The 23,773-nt window shown below is 40.4% G+C and overlaps 2 protein-coding genes across 14 annotated transcripts in view; one reads left to right on the top strand and one right to left on the bottom strand.

Moving 5' to 3' along the window:
• Nucleotides 1–23,773, bottom strand: part of LOC309348541 (uncharacterized protein) — a 410,924-nt gene that overhangs the window by 264,879 nt on the left and 122,272 nt on the right. The gene's annotated exons all lie outside the window — the stretch shown is intronic.
• FIGN (fidgetin, microtubule severing factor) overlaps nt 6,242–23,773 on the top strand; it is a 125,440-nt gene continuing 107,908 nt past the window's right edge. For both annotated transcript variants that reach the window (XM_081871583.1, XM_081871581.1), the window contains exons 1-2: nt 6,242–6,951; nt 7,827–8,026. In XM_081871583.1, the coding sequence (XP_081727709.1) occupies nt 8,002–8,026 (25 nt within the window). In that variant the 5' untranslated portion in view covers nt 6,242–6,951; nt 7,827–8,001. The remainder of the gene's footprint in view (nt 6,952–7,826; nt 8,027–23,773) is intronic.

Below are 23,773 nucleotides of genomic sequence, written 5' to 3'. Positions count from 1 at the left end.
AATGTCTTGGCCAGAAGAACAGGGTTGCTCCCACCACACAGTTCTTCTCTCAGACAGCCATCGTCATGGTAGTTGCAATCCTCACAGAAGGGGACCTGATGGAGCTACCCTCCTTTCATGCTGATGTTAGTGGTGATTTAAGCACTCTGGGGCAAAATACATAACATCAGCAGGACTAGTGTCTCATCCATACTTGGAACGCAATCAGCAGACATGCCTAGAATTGTATTCTTGCTTGGCACTGGGCCTAACTTCCAAGTAAAAGCACATAGGCTGTGAGCCTTGCAACAAATCTTTATAGTAGGCCAATATAGTAGACCTCAAATTACTTTGGTGCTGAGGGCTGATGCTAACAGGTTCACCTAAGGTTCCCCAAGTGCATGGTTGAGGTGAGATCCAAACTGATTCATCTCACAGCTCATTCCTCCAACACACTGCACTAGCTCTCATAGAGCTGTCAAAATGTCCACAGGTTATGGTGACATCTCTTTATATAGCAAGAAAAACAGAATGTGTGGATGTGTGCACGTACAAAGGGTTTATTTTACATGAACAGGAATTCTTCTTCTTCTTCTTCTTTTTTACAAATGGCACACATGCCAGGAGGTAGTGGCACAGGAGGCAAGGGAAATATGGAACTTTGTTCCATAATTAATTTTATCTAAGAATATAGTTTATGCAGCACTTGCCCTATTAGAATGATCTGAATGGTCTTTGGAGAAATTTAAATCTCTAGTCCCATCTTGGAACAACTAAGTGAGCCAGCTGTTATAAATTGAAACCATTTACTGTTTGTGGATTGGTTCTTCTGCATACAAACAATAGTGCTGGGGAAGAAGAGAGCCAGCTTTAGTGCTTGAGCATCCCTATGTGAAACACCTAACACAGCCTTTGCCAAGCTGGTGCTCTCCAGATGTTTGGTACTCCAACTCCCCATGCTGGCTGGACACTGTGAAGGCTGATCTAATGCATTATTAGAGTGGCTGGGACAACCCAGTGAGATGGGCGGTGTACAAATGATAAAATTCTTCTTATTCTTCTTCCTTTCAGTACTGACAACATAGATGTATATCAGGGACTGACTGGACAAAGAGGTGTGGTGGGAGGCCCCAACTGGGGAGCCTCCAATGGAAACCTCGGAGAAGGTTCAGAGCCAGGGGATTTGTGGTAGGACACCAAGGAGAGGTCAGAGAGAAAAGATTGGAAGGTGGTGCTGGATGCTGAAGGGGCAACAGGGTTTAGTGAGCAGGACGAGCCTGTGAAAAGCAGTTCAGACTCCGAGGCCAAAGCAGAGGAGGAGAGGCTTCAAGAGATTGCTGAAGAATCCAGGGAGTCTCCCTCTCCTGCTGTTGCAAGCTCCCCTCCTCCCTGGTCTCCGAGAACTTGCAAAGTAATGAGAAGATCAGAACAGATATCAGAGGTGCGCAGACACAGTTTGAGACTGCTTGGGAACCATCCAGGAGAGAAGGAGCTTTAGAAAGGGTGAAAGGAAGGGACCTTCAGTCCTGGCAACTGCTTCATAGGGGCAAGACCTACTGGGCCATGTTGCTGAGACCACAAGGCCAAGTTGCATGTCCGTTTCCTTGCAGAAAGAGTTAAATGATAACTGATATCTACTTATTTTATTGCTGACCTGTGTCTGATTCCAGCCCTGACAATCTATGTGACAGTAGCAGAGTGGTCTCTCAGCATCTCCAGACAGGGCTAGAAAAGACCCCTGTATGAAACCCTGGGCGGTCAGAGTCAAGGATATACCTGTGGGTTTAGGGTGGTATATAAATTCAATCCATCTATCTACAAATAAATAAAAGGATTGGAACCTGTGGCCCTCCAGATGTTGTTGGATTCCAGTTCTCAGTCCTCCAGTCAGAATGTCCATTGATCAGGGATGATGGGAGCTGCAGTCCAGCACCATACTGAATGCCACAGGTTATCTCTGTGTTAGAGACAATACCGAGCTTCACTGAGCAATAAGACAGCTTCTTATGTTCCTGTGGAAATGTCTTTATTTGTTTATAGCATTTGTGTCCGAATTCTACAAGTTTGAGGCAGCTCGCAACAATAATCTATAATAAAATAAAACAACATCCTCATGTAAAAATGGCAACACTAAAATTAAAAGCACAGGACATTGAACTCAGCAGATTATATCAGATAGGCATACAATATTTGTTTACTGACCAAAGGTCTTTCCAAACAGATATGTTTCATTTATTTATTTAGAAGATTTCTATTCAGTCCTTCACTAAAAACTCCCAGTGTGATAAAAGAAAATAAAATAAGTGGCCATTAAAACAAAACAAAGCCATTAAATTCAAAAGAACGGATAAAAACACAGTCAAGGGAACTTACGCTATATGCTGAAATGCCTGCACAATTTTTTTTTTAAGCCTTTACGTGGTGCCAAAACAAAACATCAAAGAGGCCTCCAAGTAAACCTCTCTGCAAAGAGCATTCTACAGATGGAGTGCCATGACCAAAAGGGCTGCCTGTCTGGTCACCGGCCCCCTAATGGCTAGCAGGGATGAATTCAACCAAACATTGTGGGATATTATCCCACAGCCTTGGAGCTACAGCAACAAATGCCTTGCTTCCTGTTGATGCCATGTTCACTTCATGCAATAAAGGTCATAGGAGAAGGATTCTTGAATGGTAATAGGGGAGAGACGCATATAGAGAGAGTGCTGACCCCTGAAGCTTGTAGGCTGTCCCTGGCCATTAGTACAGGTGTCAAATTCAGATCTGATGTTCTCTTCCCCCACCCTTTCTTACCCGTGGCCCTTCCACAAATACACAACCAGTGCCATCAGAGCTGACAGCACTGATCATTCATTTGGGGAGGATGTACAAGAAAAGCAGCAGGTGCTTGCTTGGCCTTCTTGCTTGGCAAGAAGAAGATATCAACATCTCTGGAGCTATTTTCTCCATAGAGGAAAATCAGGCTTCCCTAAGACAAGGTAAGGATGTGGGAAAGTCTTCTCCAACCTGGTGCCTTCCAGTTTCTTGGACTACAACTCCCATGGCTGCAGCTGAGTTGTAATCCAAAGTGTCTGGAGGGCAATTTAAATCTATATGGAAATGTGTGCAGCGTGGAGGCTCAAGGTTAGGCAACCCACAAGGCATGACGGGCTGATATCAGAAGGAAATATCCCTTTCCCACTATGAGCATGCAGGAATTGTTTCTCCTAATGCAGAGAACGATTTATTTACTTATTTGATTTCTTACTCATCCTTTACCACAAGGTCCCAGGAAGGATTACAAACCCAAACATTGCACATATTTCCATACAGATTTAAAGCTGTAAAAGGTTACATATATTATGAGAAATAATTTAATAATCTAATAGGATCTACTCTGGAAGGGACCAACATGGACTGTGTATTATTTGTGTATTATATATAGCATGCAAGGGAAGGAGAGGCTTGTGAAAGGAAGCATATGAATATAAATTGCACCTAACTGAAAACTATAGTTAACTGATGGACATGCAAGTTAATAATATACACTAATGTATATTGGGACACAGCTGCCGGTAAGTGTGCATGGTACTTGGACTTTCATCTGAGTTAAATTTAGACTTTTATCTGAGCAAACATGCACATGCTTGGGCTATATGGTTGGAGAAGTGTAGTTAAAGAAAGAGCTTGGCAATCCTGCAGGAGAAAACAACAACCCCATACACATAAAATTGGAGCAATGTGAACAATTATATGCACATGAGTAAGACATAATGGATTGACAAGTCCCACATTAAGGCTGCAATTCCGTACTCACATGGGTGAGATGAAGTCCTGCTGAACTCAGTGGGATATACCTCTCAGGAGATATGTTTAGGACTGCACTGTTAACTACCTCTAGCAGCACAAAGACAAGCTCCATGGGATGTTTATTTTTATACTGGACAGAAGACTATTCCACGCTACTTTCTATGACAGTCCTTTTCATAGAGCTGGGAATTTGCCGTTCTGGCATGCAAAATGTCCCATTGAGTCTTCTGGCACTTGAATACACATTAAGGAGTTGTTTGAGTTGCTCTACCTTCTCGCCTTCTGGCTGCTTTGCAAGTACACTGGCGTTAACCTGAAGGAAATCCAAAAGTTTACCATCGTATGCCCAGTTCCTGGGGAGGAGGCTCTATAGAAATCACTGGGGCTTATTTTCTGTGTACACAGAGGTGAGTCTCAAGGTACTAGTGCAGAATATAAATGATAAAAGGGAAACATGGGATAAAATGCCACTCCCTGTGTTAGATCCTCTGTCTGGGCTTTTAACTTGCATATGCAATGTGGCAACGTAACTCTTCCCTCCCAAAATGGACTGTGAGAAAGTATTCATTGCATCCAACATAATAAGGTAGGGAAGGGTATGAAAAGCCCGAGATGAACACCAGCTTGCCTTTAAAGTGGGGAGGGGGGTGTCGCAGATTGAGAGATGTAGCTTCTGATTAAGGCACTGAAAGTGACAAGTGGATTTTGCTCAAAGACAAAAGACCATTGGTGGGTCCCTGCAGCAAAGCATTTGAGAATGGATTCCATCAAAAAGGTTCTATCTCTAAGGTTTGGATTTGTCTGTGCATGTTCCTCACACAACAATTAAACTAACAAAATAACTAACAAACAGGCAAGTGATTATTTATGTGAGGTACAACAAAGGCACTTGTAACAACACAAACAGAACTATCATATCACATCACTGCAAATGCAGTAAAAGTCAATGGAGGTAGTTCACATAATCAACTCTGAATCATTCAGTTGTAAAGAGATATCAAATCATAAGCAAACATGTATTGTTTAATATCAAAGCACCAGCACGCACCCATCCATACCTCTTAAGAAGGTGCCGTGGCCATCTGATCCTAAACACTTAATCCCTGAAGCTGCTGGGCATGTTCCCTGAGCTGTAAGTAGCAAGGGATTTGCAAGGAGCCACTCTGATGGCTAGATTCTTTCTAATCAACTTTCACAGCTCAAATTATGGGGTATTTCACTAATAGGAGATAAAGGAGAGATGGGACTTGCTGTATAAAAATTGATTCCAGAAACTTATCTCTGTTCAGTCTGGGCTCAGATTAACTCTTGGAGATTATACTAAAAATTAGTATTAACTATGCCCATTTTACAGGTGAAGAAACTGACACTTGCAAATGATAACACAGAGGATCACAAGAGGTACAGCCAAACCCTTTGCATGTTTACAACTATCACAATGCAAACTGGACTCACTTCCAAGCAAGCCTGTTTAATGACATCACACCTCAAAGTATTTTTACTCAGAACTAATTCAAGTATTTCAACAGGACTTGGTCCTTGGCAATTTAGGATTGCAGCCTTGGTATATTTTGTCTTCCCACTCCCATGTATCCTGTGGGAGATTCCTGGTGTACTCAGCACCTCACCTCAGATGGTGCTGCCAGTTTGAATCCACAGGGAAGTCCTTTTAAACAGAGAGCAATTCAGTAGAACTTCCAAGAAAGCATACCTAAGATTGCAGCCCCACAGCACTAGCCTAGTACAGTAAACAGAAACACTCTGAAGAGTTTAATGGGATATTACATCTGTATCCACTGCAGAGATTTACTAAGAAATAAAGCCCCGACTGAATTCACTGGGTCCTATTCCGAAAGAAGTGCGGCTTTATTTGCTCAGTGAACACTCTCTTCAACCCAGCGGAAAATTTCTTTGTGAGGAAAGAACTTGTGCAGGACGGTGCCGTGAAACGTCATTTGGAGCAAGTGAGAGCAGGGGATCCTGCACGCAAAGGAACTTCCAAGTGGAGACAGCGGGAATAAAATGCAACTGTTAGGGGGGAAAGTCTAATGTCTCTGGTCGTTTTTCGCTCCCCCCCCCCATGCTGCTGCTATCCTGCATCATTCAGGCTGCTATCCCCTTTGCCGCACACAGTTTCTTACCCGGGGGGTGCGGAAAGCTCCATAAGCATACAGTGCGACTTTACTCTTTACCCGCGAGCAAGCACACAGAGCAGGATCGCCCCCCCCCCTTTCCCGGTCTTTCTCTTGCTTCCACCGCTCTCGGCTGTTGCCGCCGCGCAGCATCCCAAAGTCTAGGGAGCTGAGTCGACGGCGAGCGGGCTGCACAGAGGCATTACTGCCACTGAGCTGCGGTAGGGCCTGGAGCTGGAGGCGCCGCCGCCGCTGTTGCTTATTGCGAGGTGGGGACCGGGCGGTGGGGTGGGGGGGGAGGCAGAGACGTTCGCCGCCGCTGCTGTGGGGGGGTTGGGGGGATGGGACGGGCTATGGCGCTTTCCCGGCTGCAGGGAAAGTGCCCGAGCTGGGAGAAGTGTTTCTCTTGCTGCAGGAGGCGGAGGCGAGGTTGGGAGCGGGGATCCCAACTCCCCAAGTTCCCGATTCGCCTTTTGGCGGCCGCGGGAGGGGCGGGAGAGCTTCCTGGCTGCTCTGCCATGACCTCCCGGCCACCTCCAGGCAGTGTTTGCAGGCTTCCTTGCAAGCGACAGCCCCTACCATGTAACCTGACCTGTGCAGCCAGGGGCCTGGTGGTGGTGGTGCGGCGGCGGCGGCGGCAGTAGCGCGCGGCCATTGAGCTTCCTCTCCTCCTCTTCTTGCCCATGAATCTGGTGCGTCTCTCTCTCTCTCTCTCTCTCCCTCCCTCCCGATATCCCCCCCCCACACCTTCTTCTCCTCTCTCTCTCTCTTTTTTGAAAACTGATCTTTGGCTCCGAGTGTGAAAGTGATTTGAATTTGGCTCGGCGGCGCTCTGCGCAGGCGTTCAGCTGCTGGCATGCTGGCTCTTTGCGAAGCAGCTGTTTTGGGTTTGAAATTCCAACATGGCAGAGGCTGCAGTCAGTCTTCCCTTCAAAAACTTGGAATGATTTCAAATCATAGGCACCTTCACTTAACCCGAGCCCCCATTCATCAGCGAACAGATAGGATCGATGCTGCTCTAACCTACCGGGCTTCTCTACCAAACCTCCAGGTAAGATCTCCCATCGCCGTTCGTCTCTCTTCATCCTCCCCCCCCCCCCCGCCCGCTCTGTTTAAAATTTTATATAATTTTAAATATATCCCAGGCGGCTACGGGCGCTTTAAATTTTGTGCGTGTGCCTTTTAAATATTAAATCTAAGCCATAATGCTTTAAATCTATATTTAAATATAGGACATGCTCCAGACTGGTTTATTCTTTTCTCTTTTTTCCCCCCGTTCCGTTTTTCTCATCTAAGCGCAGCGTGGAAAGTAAAGAGATAGCATCGCGGTGGATGGTTCCCCCCCTTCCTTGATCGTTGCTAACAATAGTCAGGAGCCCAAGAGTTCGCGATTGCGAGATTTAGAGCTTCCCCCTCCACCCCACCCCGCCGCCAAATCCACTTTCGCTTAAGTGGGTCTCTTATTTTTTCAAATTGGACTCCAAGCAGCAACGCGCGGATAAGATGCGACTTAGGTGTATTGGGGGAACGAACTTTTAAGCAAATTAGTGCGAATGAGGATCGGCGGAAGGGGAAAGTTAGGGTTAAATTGCCGTGTTTTAGTTCAGGGTGGGGGGGCGTGAATATGTCAAGAGAAGCTGATGCAGTAAAATGTAAGCACATCATCGTGGAGGGAGGGGGGACAGCACGGTGGGCGTATTGTTGGCTTGGAACGGAGAGAAAGATGTATAATTTAATGGTATATACAATCCACTGATCCTATTACTATTCTCCCTGGAGCTCTTGTTAGTTTCAATGGGAGTGAGTGAAATTGACATGGACTTGTATTTGTGGTCATGTGCTCTCCCCCCCCCCTTCTTTCTTCTCTTGTGATCTGAGATCCCCTTTTTGTTGATGTTGCTTTCCCACTTAATTATATGCATGTAGGTTAAATGAATACCTGACGAAAGGGCCCACGTTTCAAGGCAGTGACATTTGATAGCTGAGAGGAAAAGTGGCTTTAATGAAAAGCAACCTTTGGAATTCCTGCTTGTGAGGAGGAGAAGAAGAAGAGGAAGAGGGGGGAAAATCCAATTCAGCTTTTTTGTGCTGCCAGCAAGAAATGATCAGTAGCACCAGTGTTTATGGTATGTCTGCTTTTGGATCTATGTCTTTCTATTTCTTTCTTTCTCTCTTTCTTTGCATCTAGATAAATTTTAAAAGCGCATGATGAAAAAAAATATCTGAGGACTTTGCATGTGGATATGGCTAGAGATAAATGATGTTAATGGTAAAGCTTCAAGTGTGTAAATAAGCAGTTTTTGTGTGTTATCATTTTGTTTCTGATTGCTGCTTTGATTGTAGTGTTACTTTTGTTCTCAGTTGCAATGCTAAAGTTGCATGTTACCAAAAGTGAACTGTGTACACTCAAATACTATGTAAATTAGTAACTGTAAAAAGGGGAGGGGGAAACCCTGAACATATCTATGCCTACACTCACAGCAAATGTTTCCTTTTAAATTTTAAAGTAATAGTTATTGTTTCTTACTCTATACTACCGTTATATCTTTCCTCCCTCTACTTTTTTGTAGGTTTTAGATCAGGATAGGAAAATAAGATGATTCATAGGTGCACAATAACCAATTCTTCCGCCTCCCTCCTCCAGTTTTAATAACGACCTGTGTATTTTCTGTCCTTTTTTCCATATAGCTGCTTGTCATTGCAACATACTTTTAAATGATTGTAAGAGGCCACATTCTGGAAAACACCTTTAAAAAAATAGGCCTGGAGGGATCTGATGAAATGGGGCAGGGAGGATTTCAATATATTGCAGTTTACAAAAGTCCAGTTACAGAAGCTTAGAGAAAGTATAACAGCAGATTTTGTTTTGCGCACAAATGCAAAAATTAGGAATTTGTGGGGTGACAGAAGGACAGCGAATTGTCTCACTTTTACTAGTCTGTGGGAGAAGCAAATAAGGACAGAGCAAAACCTCATGGTCAGCTTAAGTACGTGACCACTGATCTTTCCTAACAAACCTGAATCCAAAGCAAAGCTTGAGTGCCAAATGTCCACTCCTAGGCTGATGCTAGTAGGTGCCTATATCTCTCCAAAGTAACCCTGAGCCGCTGTTACAATAGGGATGATTATCTGATTATTATTATTTATTTATTTTGCATTTGGAACTTGTTGACTTTAAGGCGATCAATACAGCAACTGTTTATTTTAGATGCACATAATTTGCCCTGAGACATGTTTTTAAGGGGGAGGGGGGAGAGAGCAGGAAGACACGGCTGCTTTCTCTTTCTCTTCTCTCCCTGCCCCCCCCCCCCCGCTTTTATTTCCTAGAGCTGTTGGAGCGAATGTGATTGCCAGATGGGAGATTTCCCTCTGTGATGTTAAAGCTGTAATATATATTCACAGCGGATTGGACCTGCTGCTTGTGATGAGGATATTACATTTATAAATTTTAAATCGGGAATTGGATAGTGTGCTGAGGGCTGAAATTGGATGGGGTGGATGGTGGCCACTGTTTAAATGCAATTCCTGGATGATGATGATGATGATGATAATAATTCTAATAGTAGTAATACACAGTAATCATGGTTGGGTGACATTGCTTTGTATATTGTATGGCACTTGTGCACTTTATTCTCTCCCCCCAACCCCTCTGGGTCTGCCCTCTTCTCCTTCTCTCCACCCCCACCTCTACTTCTCAATTTCCTAGTAGAATATCTTGACCAGCAGAGTGATTTTGAAAGCGGCCGAGTTTTCGGGGAGGGGTGAAGAGGATGAGAGTGTGTGAGAGCACCAATGTAATCAGTTCTGCAACTGAATGTTTGTGTGTGTGTGTGTGTGTGTATCAAAAGAAAAAACAGGATGCATTGATTGTTGTTAGTGGATGCACCTAGTTATTGTTTTGCCCAGTGATGTGGCCTGTCAGGAGCAGAACCCTGAAAAGCTGGAGAGTAGGACTGAGTCACACTCCAGCAGTTCTGCTGTTGCAAATTAAAAGTGTGTTGTGGTCAGGAAATGAAAGCTACTGTGTCTCTTTTGAACAAGTCGTTTATCAAGGGGAACATCTATCAAGCAGCCACTTGTCATGATGATGCTTCAGGGGGGGGGGGGGAGTTAGGTTTGAGTTGGGGAAGCTGCTTTGAATTGACTCCCCCTCCTCATCTGCAAAATAAAAATAAAAATGGACTTCTGTTGTCACTCCCAGAAAGAAATTTTTAAGAAAAAAGAGAGTCAGCAGATCCTCCTTACACTTTTGGTTTTGAGTTGCTTAACATAAGGCTGTATCTGATATTTTCCCTATGATATAGATGTATATTTTAAGAATAAAACTTCAAACAGTTAGTCTGCTCCTTTTGCGCTTTAATGTTTGTGGTTCAGGCTTTATTTGTGTGTGTGTGTGTGTGTGTGTGTGTGTGTGCTTCCCTGCATTGCATCTTTAGGAATATATTTCATCTGGGGGACTTGATGGGATGAAATACATTCGTAAGTTTGTTTTCCATGTGACAGTTGCAAGGTTTAGACAGTGAAAATTAATCCCAGATTTCTAACCTCTGATAAATCTGCTTTTTGTTGTATTTGTCATTAGCTCTTTATCGGGGAAATCTTTCCAGTGCTGGTATTTATGCAAGAAATTGGGCATTACTTTGTACCACATCAGGAGACATGTTAAGAACATCTTTGCCCTTTCCACCTTCTCTTTGACAAGTGCACTGCATGTGGATTCTTACTGTAAGCGTTTGTATCCTAGACAAGGATACATACCTATAGATAACTCATGTCAAAAATACCATTTTAGAAAACCACAATATAGGTGAATTTTCGCTGGACTTTCAGAGAAGTTCTGAATTTTCTTTGCCAGACAGCTTTTTGTTATTAAGAGAATGAAGTATTCCTTGAAATCAGGCATTTTTTAGCACTCCTCTGTCCTTGCTGAAAAACAAGTGCTATTTGTGGACGGTTTGGACCAGATCTCAGCAAAAATGCAATAGGACTTTGGGTGTTAGATTTGCTAATGAGTTGTGTCTGTTGCATTATTATGAAAAAGCTTTATTAATGTGTGATATTTGAAACAAGATGTGATTACTATACAAACTTGGTGCCCAGTCATCATTCCTTACCCCCAGACAAAAGAGATTTATACATCAGTAACCAGCTGTATTGGAGAAAGTGTGGGATGTGTGTCAGTTATGTGACACACAATATGGTATTTACCATTGGTAATAAGCATTGGCTTCAGGTACCATCCATATAAACATAGCAGAGGATGGAATACATGGCCCCCACCATCAGTATATCTGATACATCAAGGAACTTTTCTCCAAGTTCTTTCTGATGGTAGCAATTCAGCATGAGAGCTTTATTCCTAATATTTTCTAGTGCATGTTGGCTCAGAATATATTCTGTGCCTTGCATTAATACTGAGGTTATATTTATGTTCTATTGCTTGTTTTTATGATCACATGATTAATTTCAAAAGTTTATTTATTGATAACAGTGTACTGAAGAATTCCCCCCCACCCTTTCATTCTTTTAGTGCTTTAGGTCACAGAACTTGAACTTAGATATATAATTGTTCATTGTGAATGGAAATGCTGAAAGAGGGGTTTATGCGTGCTTTAAAATATTGCTTTGGGAGACTGATCATTCTGATGTGTGTGTAGCTGTCAATTAGTTAGCTCTGTGTGTGCATGCAAGAAGTATTTGGGTGTAATGTCTGATCTTCCTGTAGTCTTAATCATCAATTAATCAGTTAATCTGCTTGTTTGGGAGCCATTTTAATGATACAAAATCAGCATGATAGCTGTATGTAGGAAACTCCCTTGCATGTTTTTAATCTGCTAGTCTCATCTAGTGTTGTTAGATCCGATAAAGGAAAATATTTAGCTCTTTGCCCCCAGTTAACATACGCTTTATAAGAACTTAAGTTTGCATTGTATAACTTTACAAAAAGCGCCAGGTTTAATTGACTAATGTTTATTTAATTAACTGGAATTTCATCATGATTTATTGATGGGAGGGAATTGTTATACGGGCATTTTGTGAAGTAATGGAGCATTTTTTCTGTCAATCAGCATGATAAAGTATTTCATCAGCGTGTTTACCTCCTTCTCTCTCTCTCCCCACTGCCATTAATAAGCAAAGGATTTAAAGTTAACAAGAAACATTAAATATGAACTTGCCTTTCTTTACACAACGCAACCCAACCCAACCCAACCCAAACAAAATGATCCAAGTTGGTAATAATGGACTAACTTTTATTCTATTAATTTTTATGTCCATCTACTAATAAATCAACGTACTGCTTTTGAGCTTGGGGAAGACATGGTAATAGTTGGTGAAAGCAGCACAGTGGGCCAATTGAGAGTCATCCTATTCCAATTACATTTTGGTAGTAAAATATGTGTAATTTAGTTAGTTTATATTTTGTAGCAGATTCTCTCTCTCCCCCCTCCCCATGCTTTTAAATTCCTGATTGTACACCATGGTTATGGTTACAGGTTATTAAACTCTCTTTGCTAGAAATGCTATCTTTTAAAGTGAAAACTGATATATCTTATGGGAAACATCTGGGAGCTTTAAGTGTAGCAGGGGGTCTAGCATCCTTTTATTAATAGACAAACCTATACCCACTTACCTGATAATTTAACTAAATTGGATTTACCTCTAAGTAGACATGCATAGGATTGTGATAAGCCGCCAACCCCCACAAAAATACACAAGGATATCTTCCAGGTGTAAAATCCATGCTGTAGTGTTAATTATGAGCATTAGTTGTACTATCGGATATATACAAACAGCCTAGCTTTTCATTTTTTAAACTTCTGTCCTTCAAAATATAGTGGTGAGAAGCTGGAAGCTGGGTAAAAATGGAAGTCTATATAGTCAGCCTACCACACAGTGTGAGTGACGGCGAAACTTCCAAGGAAGGTCAAATTAAAATTAGATATGTCAGCATTTTTGTAGGAACAGGGGCTTGGAACATATTATTTGAAAAGCAGCGTAAGCTTGTGTTTGCTAGTTCCAGAACAGCAAATATGAAAATACCTGTTGATTAACCAGTGAGAATAAAATTCCTAAAACACAATGAATTCTGTCATTCCAGGAAAAAATCAGTGGGTATCCTCCCAAAAATAAGTTCTTATAGGAGTAGGAACTTTATCCTGCTCTAAAGCAAATTTTGAATTCTCTTCATCAGCATAACTTCATGAGGGTACCTGGATATCAAGGCGCTAGAAGAACAATGACAGGCAGCTTCTTGTTCTGGCAATGTCAGTAAATGGTACCTGTGAGATGCTTCATTATAGCACATTTAATTTCAAGGCTAAATTTTATTTAAAGTGGAAATGATTTTGCCCCCTGAAGTGCAGAACTAATGTAGCTATTTTTCTTTAGTGACAATCTGTTTTATTAACATTTGTTTAAAAATAATATTAGTTGCTGCCAGTTTATCATTTGTTTTTGTCATTAAACAGTGTAGATTCTATAAGCATATCCTTGAAGGATATTTCCTTTAATTTACATTATTAACCGAGAATTTAACTGATTGTTTTCAAGTGCAGTTTAAGAAATAACTGTACAATGCACTGTAAATGCAATATCCTAAAAAGATTATTGCAAAAAGACATTGATACCTCTTTCCATATCAGAATGAACAATGTGTCATATTGGATCTCTTCTGTGCCTAATTTTACCCACTTAAATTCATTTACACACAAAACTACATTGCCTCCTTTCTCTTTTTAAACTTACATCACCTTCAAAAGAATATATTTAATTCAACTCTCCTGTCCATTGTTTGTATTTAATATGTCCAAATACAGTTTTGGCAATAAACATTGATGTAAAGCTTATGGTTAATACTGGCTATGGAAGAAACCGAAGACTGCAATTCTGTACCCAGTTAGAATTGAAGCCGCAATCATAGTAGTCTTATGACAACTGCACAGCTAACATTTGAACTTGTCTCTTGATTTTTAAAAATTTTCTCTTTAATGATTTTTTTTAAAAAAAATGTTTTAAGTGTGGCTAAAATCAACATTTTAATTCTCTCCAAGTTTATTTTCCAAAGCTCAGCATCTTAATATACTGCAATTTTTCTTTTGTATAAGTTGGGGACCTGTTTATGTGTGATTCTTAGGTATCCTTAAAGGCCAGAAGAAAGAGTGATGTTGTAGTAATCTGCATGCTTACTGACTAAGTGTGTATATGCATGTGTAGGATCAGGCTGCATGTGGGTAACATACTCCTGTGCACTACAATTTGTACCAGTGCTTCGACGCTTGTGAAGTGATTAGTGCTCTGTGTAAGTATGTGGTGACAGCTATGCTTATGGATGTGAAGAAACCATTAAGTGCAGTAGCATTAACCTTTTCAGTATGTCTCATCTGAAGTGTGAACTTTAGTTTGTTGGGATGTTCAGCAACAATTGCCTAACCCCATCCTCTCTTCCTTTCTCCCGTTACCTCTCCTCACCACTCTCATTACTTTCTGCCTTCTGTGTTGACATGGGGGAAACTCATAAAGTCTGTGCTGCAAGAATCAGGTTTGAAGATTGTTACAGGCATCACAATTTGATACCTAAAACAAATTTAAAAATCAAGCATCCTTTTCAAGTTATAACTGAAGGTCCAGCCAGGATGTATCTGAACACACTTGAAGAGGTGCCATTTATTTTCAAAAGAGATTTCTCCCATCACTCGTGAACAGCTCCACCATGCAGAGAGAGATATCAAAAGAGCTCAGAGAAGCAACAATATTCTTTCATGTTGTCGAGTACTTGGACACTTATAAGATTGTTTCCAAGAAGGGAAAAGAATTGATCCTGTTTTGAATTCCTTGTTGTTGGCATTTGTGAGCCATGTTCTGTAGAGAAAGCTATAAAAATTAAATTCCTTATCCGTTGGGTTTGTAATGTGAATACAAATTTACTTCTGGCACATGCACCTGTGGTAGTCTAAGCAAAGTGTGTCTGAAAAAAGGAAAATGGCATGTGTGTGAGAGAGAGAGAGTGTGCGCGCATTTGACTATATATATTTATCTTCTGTGTCTCTACAAATAACTATTTTTGCTGAATCTAGCAGCATGGATTTTAATCAAGCATTTTAATTCATATGCTTGCTTTAAAGTATAAATATTTAAAAATAAAATAAAGTAAATAATTGAATGGGACATGGGCATGTACAGTGTGTTTAGTCAGCAGCAAACCCCAGTGCATTCAATTGGACTTACTTACGAGTAAGTGTGCACAGGACTGCAGTACTATTAACATTTACTCTCAAGTAAGTGCCATGGAACTTTGTGTACACACAAATAGGAATGGGCTGTGACAGTTGCCATCTAATTACCTGCATTGTGCCTTTAAGAGCAGCCTGAAACTACAGAAATCTAGCCTGTAAATCTTTTCTGATCACTTTATCTCTGTGCCAGGAAACCTGTTTGCTTTCTATGCTAAGCTGCTGTTCAAGACACAGAAGGAGACAGGAGTGGGAATATAAGACTGAATTCCTATATAGGCATTTTAAGCATTTTTGTTATGAAAAGAAGTTAGTGAGTGAATATATATTGAGTCCAAATCAAGGACATGTAGGAAGTCTCTGAATTGGACTGTTTAGTAAAGAGAAAAAGACCCTGAAATAGCACCTTAATATGAGAATTGTATTGCAAATATTGGTGAATTACATTCCACAAAATGTCTTGTAATGGTAATGAGCAAGCAAATGCTTTTTCACAAATGAAAGTATTTGTGTATAATTGCCTTCAATATAATGAAGTGGGGGGGGGGATTTAAATGCACTTTTTGTTGTTGTTAAAAAACCCTATTGACTGGCATAGATGCCAGCCCATCAATATCATTGGGATTACTCCAGAGTAAGTGATCTGAGCACAAAAGCTTATTGAAGCAAATCTATATTTGAAACGGCTAATGAAGAAACGAAAGAACAAGAAACATCTTGTGATCTTTGTTTCATTAACCCCATTACTTTGAACTGTTGCTAATTATATGCCATGCAGTGGTATGTGGCAAAGTATAGACTGTGTAAGCTTTCTCCTGCTTTTCCTTTGTTACTCTTTCATCAATCCTGCTAAATTCTTCGGCTGCCGTAATGCTTGGATTTAACTGGCTCATTATCTCTATGTATAAAGCTATAGAGTGGAGAGCACTTGTAACTCGTGTTGCTTTCAGCTGGAGGTGTTCTGATGTGTGACAGCAATTGTGTTTGCTAGTAGGATGGATCACATTTTGAGGAAACATTTTAAAGATTTCGTTGGCTTTTAGTTTTACCAAATAGTCAGGGCAGCACCACCAGAAGAATTCAAAAGATACTATGAGATGAAGTGCTTCTGAGTGACCTACATCGGGATGTATCCTTACAACGGAGCATGTTTTGAATGCGTGCTTATTAGGGTTTCCCAACTCACTTTTCAGTTTCATGATCCTTTCCATAGTTCCAGCTATTTTTATTGAATGACTCATAGTAGAATAATTAGTAGAACATTTTGTATGGGGGTTGAACAATGGGAAGATTTTTTTTATGACACACACGTCTATGTTAAAATGTTACTTTTTCAAAATACATTGTTTTAGCTTTCAGCAAAGTGTATTGGATTTAAGAGTATGGATTATTTAAATGTTTCATTCATTTCATATTTAGTACTTTCTTCAAGGAACTTGTGATAGTGTACAATATCTTTCTGCAGTTTTTTATTCAAGAGTGTCAGATTGAGAGACAGTTTCACAGCCACCCAGTAGATTTGTAGCAGAGCGGGGATTTGAGCTTGAGTCTTCTCAGTCCTGGTGAAATCACTGCAGTAGAGGTAGCCAAAGTGGTGCCCCCCTAGTTGTATTCTAGCTCCCATCAGACCCAGCTAGTGTGGCCAGTGATCAGGGATGATGGAAGCCCAACAACATCTGAAGGCACTATTTTGTCTATCCCTGCACTAAACCACACTGGCTCTCACATTAATATACGGTACCTTTGAAAAAAACTGGGATGATCTAGTTCCCCAGGACAATAACTTTCCTCTTCTATGTTTGCTACTCCAAGTGTAGGAGTGTCCTACAGCCTTCCCATACATTGGGGAAGGATTTGACTTGTTCCTTAGATTCTTATTTTTCACTTTCTTCATCGTGACGTAAATAAAGTTATTTAGCCTTATGGAATTGTTGGCTGCACAGATATCTAAAGAACTAAGGGCTGGTAGTTGTGGTTGTTTTTAAAGCTAACTGATGTTTGTGCAGTGGATATGTCTGGGGAAATGATTGATTTATGTGCCTTTGAAACATTTTGTATTTTAATTCACTATTTAAACCTTGGTGAAACTTCTGATGCAACGTAACTTTATTTTAAGATATTGTTGCCCAATAAATTCCTGTTCAATTTTATTGGGTTGTCTTTAAACTGAATTGGGTTTTGTCACTGTAAGGAAGAAATTTACTCCCAAGTTTGCAGGATATAATGAGGGGTGTATGTCCTAAAATTTGTTTGAAGTAAAATATGTTGAATAGCAAGCAAGTATACACAGCAACACGGTATGCGTGCTTTTAGTTTTGCTGTTTGTTTCCAAAGGCCAAACTTTGGCTTTTGTTTCTGAACTAGAAGCATCCTTCATAATCATTTCATTAAATCAGTGACACACTTCTAAAATTGGAGTGCTTTGATCTCTTAACTTTTTGTTCCTTCCCTCCCCTAAAAATAACTACAGAAAGAATGCTTTCCAACTCCAGAATTATTTTAATGTTAGAATGAGAAGAATAGTAATCTTCTAACAAAAATAATAGTGAAAGAAAAATTGCCAGTGAATTAAGATATTGGTGTCTGCATAGACATTTGTTTCAAAAAAGTAGGTTTAGGCTTATTAACTTGTTTTAAGAAGTGTCTTATTATTTGTGAGCAAATAAGTTTGATATACTGACAAATAATAAACCTCTGTGATTATGCATTTAAAAATTAGCTAGCTATAGTTATGCCGTTGCATGTTACGCTGCAAGCAGGTGTACAATTACACTAACTGAGGTATCCTTTTCAAGAAGCTTTATCACCCCATTCTCATTTTGAACATGATGTTCCTTTTTAAAGAATATCATCTATATCCAATCCTAGGCATGTTTACTTGGAAGTAAGTCCTGCTGGAGTTCAGTTGGGCTCATAAAATTGCAGCCGCAATTCCAAAAGATAGATGGATTTGTTAAGTAGTCATTTCTTTGCTGACTTTATCATACTTAAAAATCTATACATTGGTGTGCAGCTGGAGTGGTAGAAGAATGTAGTTCCGTACATGAAGAATTACCAAATCTCTAGCAGGGTGGGGCTCATTTTGTGTTTAATAGCAATATGGAAGGGGAAGATATATTCTACAGGTTCCTTTTTTCTTTACTACTCTAGCACTACGATGTGAAAAGCTGCATTAGCCAGCATGCTGGTGTATTAAAAGCAGAGGTGCCTTTTTCATGTTGCATCTCAAAAAGCCAAGTGTAAGCTGGCAATCCTGCTGCCCCTTGCAATGTTACTCTGCCCTTCAAAACTTATTCTCTTTTCAAATGGACTTAATAAAAGTCCCATGAAGTGTGCTTCTGAAGACAAATCCATGCTGAAGAAACTTGCTGGACATAACAAGGGATACTGATATGATTACTGCTTTTAGCCAAAACCAAGTACGTTTATCATCAGGCAAGACACATTTGGTAATCTCTTTCTCTCGCTCTTTTTCTGACACAGACTCAAAGCAAAGTCGCACATGTCTTTTGGTTCTTTAACTCACTGTGAGGAAGAAATGAACTCTAATGTTTATCTGGAATAACACCCCCACTCCCACCCCAAAAATGCCATGTGAAGTAATGTTAAATGGTCAGATTTGTTGAAGGACAGCTATACAAAGAGCAGGCATCTGGGAGCTGAGCCTAAGTACTGTTTTTTCCTCCAATTAATTATCATTGCAAATATTTGAGCAAAAGAACCTGTTTCAATTTTTCAATTTTTTATTGATTGTTGCTAATAAAAGAGTATGCATGTGTGTGTGGATAGATAGATTTTGTGTGTGTGTTGTGGGAGTTGCTGCTCCTCCATTGATGGCACAACTTGCTCAACCAATGGCTTGAAATACTATCTCATTCACTTAAGCAAGATAATATTCATATTTTTCATTGGCTAGCCAGTGTGTTGGCTAGACCCAGGTCCACTCAGCCATGACTCTTGCTAGGTAACCCTTGGGCCAGTCACATACTCTGTTGGCCTAACCTACCAGAGTGGTTTGAGGACAAAATGGGGAGGAGGAGAGCAAAATACGTTGTACTGAGTTGATTGGAAGAAAGGGAAGGCATGAATGCAATAAAAAATAAAATTGATTGTTTCCTTGGATTGGGTAGGGAACAATTGGTGTTAGCTGCACTATTGACTGCATACCCACTTGTTAGATAGCAAATTAGGCCTCCAGTATCATGTCGTCCATTCTATCTGCCAGCTGGAGAAACCTATCTGCTTTTTAAAAATTTAACATGGAGATTTGTCCAGAAATATCTAACCATCTATACTTTAGAACTATAGCAAAATTTTGTTCAGGGGATTGGTGGAATGTGAATTCTGACACTATAAATATGGTAGCTCTCTTAGTGTAAACTTGAATAACTGTGGCATGGTATTTTGGCTGCTAAACACAAATGCCTTTTTCTGCTTGTTTGTGATATTCACAGTGCAGTCCTAATTTAAACATGTTTGCTCATAATTCAGTTCAGTTCAATGGAATTTGCTCCCTAGTAAGAGATCTTGGGATTACTATCTGGAGCACCGATATCCAACCTCTGGAAAATCTGTGCTGGCTTCTGAAACTTCATTGGCAATTATTTTATCCCCTGCCACTCTTTACAATGAGCTTGCAATAAAATTGTGACCATATTTGCTCAGGCTGATCTTGAAAGTCTTAAGGGCTAAAAACTCTTATGTTATAGGATGCAAGTGCATTTCACGGGAAATGTGTTTTGCTCTACAGTGGCTTCCCTACAGTTCTAAGCCTAGAGGTTTCCTGGTTCAAGCTTGAATATTTTCAAGAATCATTGTAAGAGTTCCTTGAGCTAATTTTAATATGTTCTTGTACAGTTGGGGTATTTTATTCCATGGTGTAATATGCTTCCAAGCAAAATGAATATGGCAAAGTAAAAAGTGGAATAAATTAAAACATTTTTAAGTCACTATGGCACATGCTGTGGAGATTTAAGAGCCCCACTTCTCACCTCTCAGTCTATTGTATCCACCATGTGAGTACCATTAAAAAGAAACACTTAGAGTGTAAACACCATTATACCTGCCCTTGAACATTTCAAGTGGCCAAGTTCTTGCTGTTCTGGACTCCTTTGGGAGGATGGGTGGGATATTAATTTAATAAATTATATGCACACCTATAGTATTTAGGTATTTACATCTCCAGCATGCTAACAAACACAGAACTTTAAAGATTGGTTTATAAGAGATTATATAGTTATCTAAAACCCACAATGGTATATTTTTATAAAATATTTTCTGAAAGTGTGTTCACATGACATATTACAAGTATTAAAGACTTGCTTATTCACAGTAATCATCATTTAACCATTTGTACACACACACCCCACACCCCACTCCATTCCTTCCAGACACTTTTTTAAAGTTATAAATCCCAGAGTGGCTGGGGAATAAGTAAATCATCATCATCATCGTCATCATCATCATCTGTGTTACAGTGTGGGCATTACCCTTGTGTGGCCTAGAAAGCTTCAGTGCAATGCTCAGTAACTGATTTTCAGTGCATTTTTAAAATGTTTCTAGTCCTCATGGTAATAGAAATGTGTTATGGATTGGGGGGGGACTTTCTTAAATATAAAAAAATCCTGCAGTTTTAGTTTATGCTTTTGGTTGCTCGTGATTTTTATTTTCTTGTTTCAAATGCATTGCATTTGACTGCAGCAGTCAAATGTAGCTTTGTAGTGAGCAATGGAGATTAGAAACCTTCATCTGAAATATAAAAGTTATGTGGCTTAATTGCCACTAAAATGTAACTTTATTACTCTTCTTTAAAGCCATAGTATGTTTCAACTCACTTTATTTATCACATTTCGCCTCCTAATGTTATCTAAGCTAGTGGCCATGACTCATGTAACGTGGCATTATGTTCATTAGATAATGCCATGGCCCCATTTTGATGGCACCTTTAAAACAGAATTTGTAATATTAAAAATATCTTGAACACCCTCAATATTCAAAGTGTGACTAGCAGAAGGATTCATGCTTGATATTTTGTGCTTCAGCCAAGCCTCAAAGGTTTTTTGAGTAAGCTACAATCCAACTGAGAGATGGGCCCTGATGTTTTGCTATTCATTAGTAGAATTTGAATGTATACTTCCTGTGTGAGGTGATGGGTGAACAAGACTGTCTTTTTCAAACACAGCCTTTAGGATAGGACAGTACAAATCTAAAGGCGATGAGTAAATTCCACTGAACTTTGTGGATCTTATTTATGAATATGCTTGCATAACTGGGCTATTTGGTGTTTAAATGGAAGCAAGCCCTCTCTCTCTCAGACCTATTTTGCTTGTGTTTGTAGCTTCCCTCTTCTTGAAAATTAGCTCTGGGTGGCAGTGTGTTTTCACCGCATAGGGAAATAAGAGACCAATTAACAATATCTAGAGTGCCTTGAATACTAAAAGTGGGACTTGTCTATGGTGCACAGGAAAGCTAGGTGTAAGTGTGGAAAGTCCTTGAACACAGAAAAGAGGTTGCCTGCACTGGGTTGGGACTTCATGACCTCCATGACAACCATGGGGCTATCTCAAGTTGCCATTGGCCTGGCACATAGAGTGGGACATACCCTCAGTTTGGACTTTGATGCAGATGGCATGGCTGGTGGTCTAGTAATGGGGAGGGTGCAGTTAGAGAAATTGCACTGTAATGGTTGGACTATTTCCTAGTGGCTTTTGGTGCCACATTCCCCCTGCAGGTCCATCCTTGGATAGTTATGGAATGTGATGGATTCCTGAATGCTGTGGAGGATTTTCCAGTGGATAAAGCTGACAATCCTGTCAAGGCCTTTCTTGCATTGTGGAACAGCAAGACTTGAAACAAGACTTGAAGCAAGAGTTGTGATTACTCTTGAGTGTCCTCTCTGGTGATGTGGAGCTGCCTGAAATTCTTTGAACTTGTAGACAATGAAGCAGGCTGGATTACAACAATAGTGCAGCTGGTGGAAAGTTCTGTCCAAACACCAGTTAGGGAACATAATCGTGCCTACCATCTGGCAGGGGACAGCAAAAGACGTTACCATCTCTACTGCATTCTCAAACAGCTGTCCAGCAGAACTCTTTAGGGTGGTACGGAGGTTGTTGTCCATGGAGGACACCCCATGGGAGCTTGTAAAGATGCACTGTGAAATGTTTGCACAACATTTTGAGGATAAGGGCACTCATCTTCCAAACATTTTGACGCCATAGTTACGACTGTTCATAGGGAAGCATCCAGTATTACATATTTCCCTTTTTTGTGGCATCAGTTTTAGTGGATGAGGCCTGATGAAATGGACAAGGGGTGGTATTCAACTAAGTTTTACTCAAAGTAAACCAATTGAAATTAATGGACCTTAGTCATGCGTATTAAATTCAGTGGGTCTACTCTTAGTAAAATTTAGTTGACTACCACCCACAATGCTTGCAATAACGCAGCTGACTACAAGCTCTCTCAATCCTTGTCCCTCTTGGCTCAGATCTAGTCAGAAGAGTATGACTGGTTAGATCGAGGGGTGCTTAATGCAGCTTTCTGTGAGGGTCTCATGTCCAGATCCTTAAGAAGGTACCATGGTACAGCCACTGATGATAAAGCACAACCTGGACCCAATATTTGTGGTAGTGTAACTGCAGACATTCATAGACCATAAAGGGAATGTAACCTTGCTTCTTTTTACCATAAACTGAAGCTGTTGGGAGCTGTTTGTTATTAGGGGATTTGGAGTGCAGTGTTTTTAATACTCTGAGGACACCCAACTGTCGGGTATGGCTGTGAGTGGTGGGCTGGATGAAGACTAAATAAACAGAGCTGGAAACAGTTGGTGTGGGTCAGTGATTCCCAGGTCCAGGAAATAGGTCAGTTGCTTGTTCTGGATGGGTTTGCACTCCATGCGCTTGTAGTCGATGCTACATTTGGAAACTGTTTTCTACTTGGTTTGATCTAAGAGTATGATTATGCCATACCAGTAATAGAAGTTGCCAGGATTGTACAGCTGTTGAACAATCCCTGTAGGAGGTTGTGGAATCTGCTTTTGGGAGTGACCACCCACAGCTCAAACTCTTAGCTGTTTTCTGTGCCAGTTCAGTGAATTTGTTCGCTGACGATGTTCCACACTTTTTGGCACAAAATAGTTGAGAGATAGGGTTTTCTCAGTGCTCAAGTGGCAATATTATTTAGTGGGGAAATGCAGTTCTTTCAGCTCAAGTAGTACCGTTATTAGATAGAAGGCATGCATGGTTCATGAGATATGAAGCTTTATTAGGGTGTCTGCTACCTTATGAGTTTTTCTGTCTTTTAAAACATTTTTATTCAGCGTATTTAGAAAAAATATAGCTCTTTATTTGAAGAAAGGCTGTTTCCTTTCTTCTGGGAAGTTGCTGTTGCTACATTTTGGTAGTATGTGTACTAGGAAAAAAATCCCTCACAACTGCAAGCAGCAACACTTATTCCCAAGGCAGTTGGGGGGGGGGCTGGAAAGTGCATGTTCCACACAGATGTGGATATATATATATATATATATATATATATATATATATGGGATATTCCACAGTTATTGACTAGCAGTAGTATTGCACTGTGTGAAAAAAAATCTTTGCTGATTATTTAGGGAAATGAAATAAATTTCATGGATTT

This window comes from Podarcis erhardii (genome assembly GCF_964252035.2).
Source record: "Podarcis erhardii genome assembly, chromosome: 1".
Taxonomy (NCBI): Eukaryota; Metazoa; Chordata; class Lepidosauria; order Squamata; family Lacertidae; genus Podarcis; species Podarcis erhardii.
The sequence above is the reverse complement of the archived record's forward strand: the minus strand, read 5'-3'. Positions and strand labels throughout refer to the sequence as shown.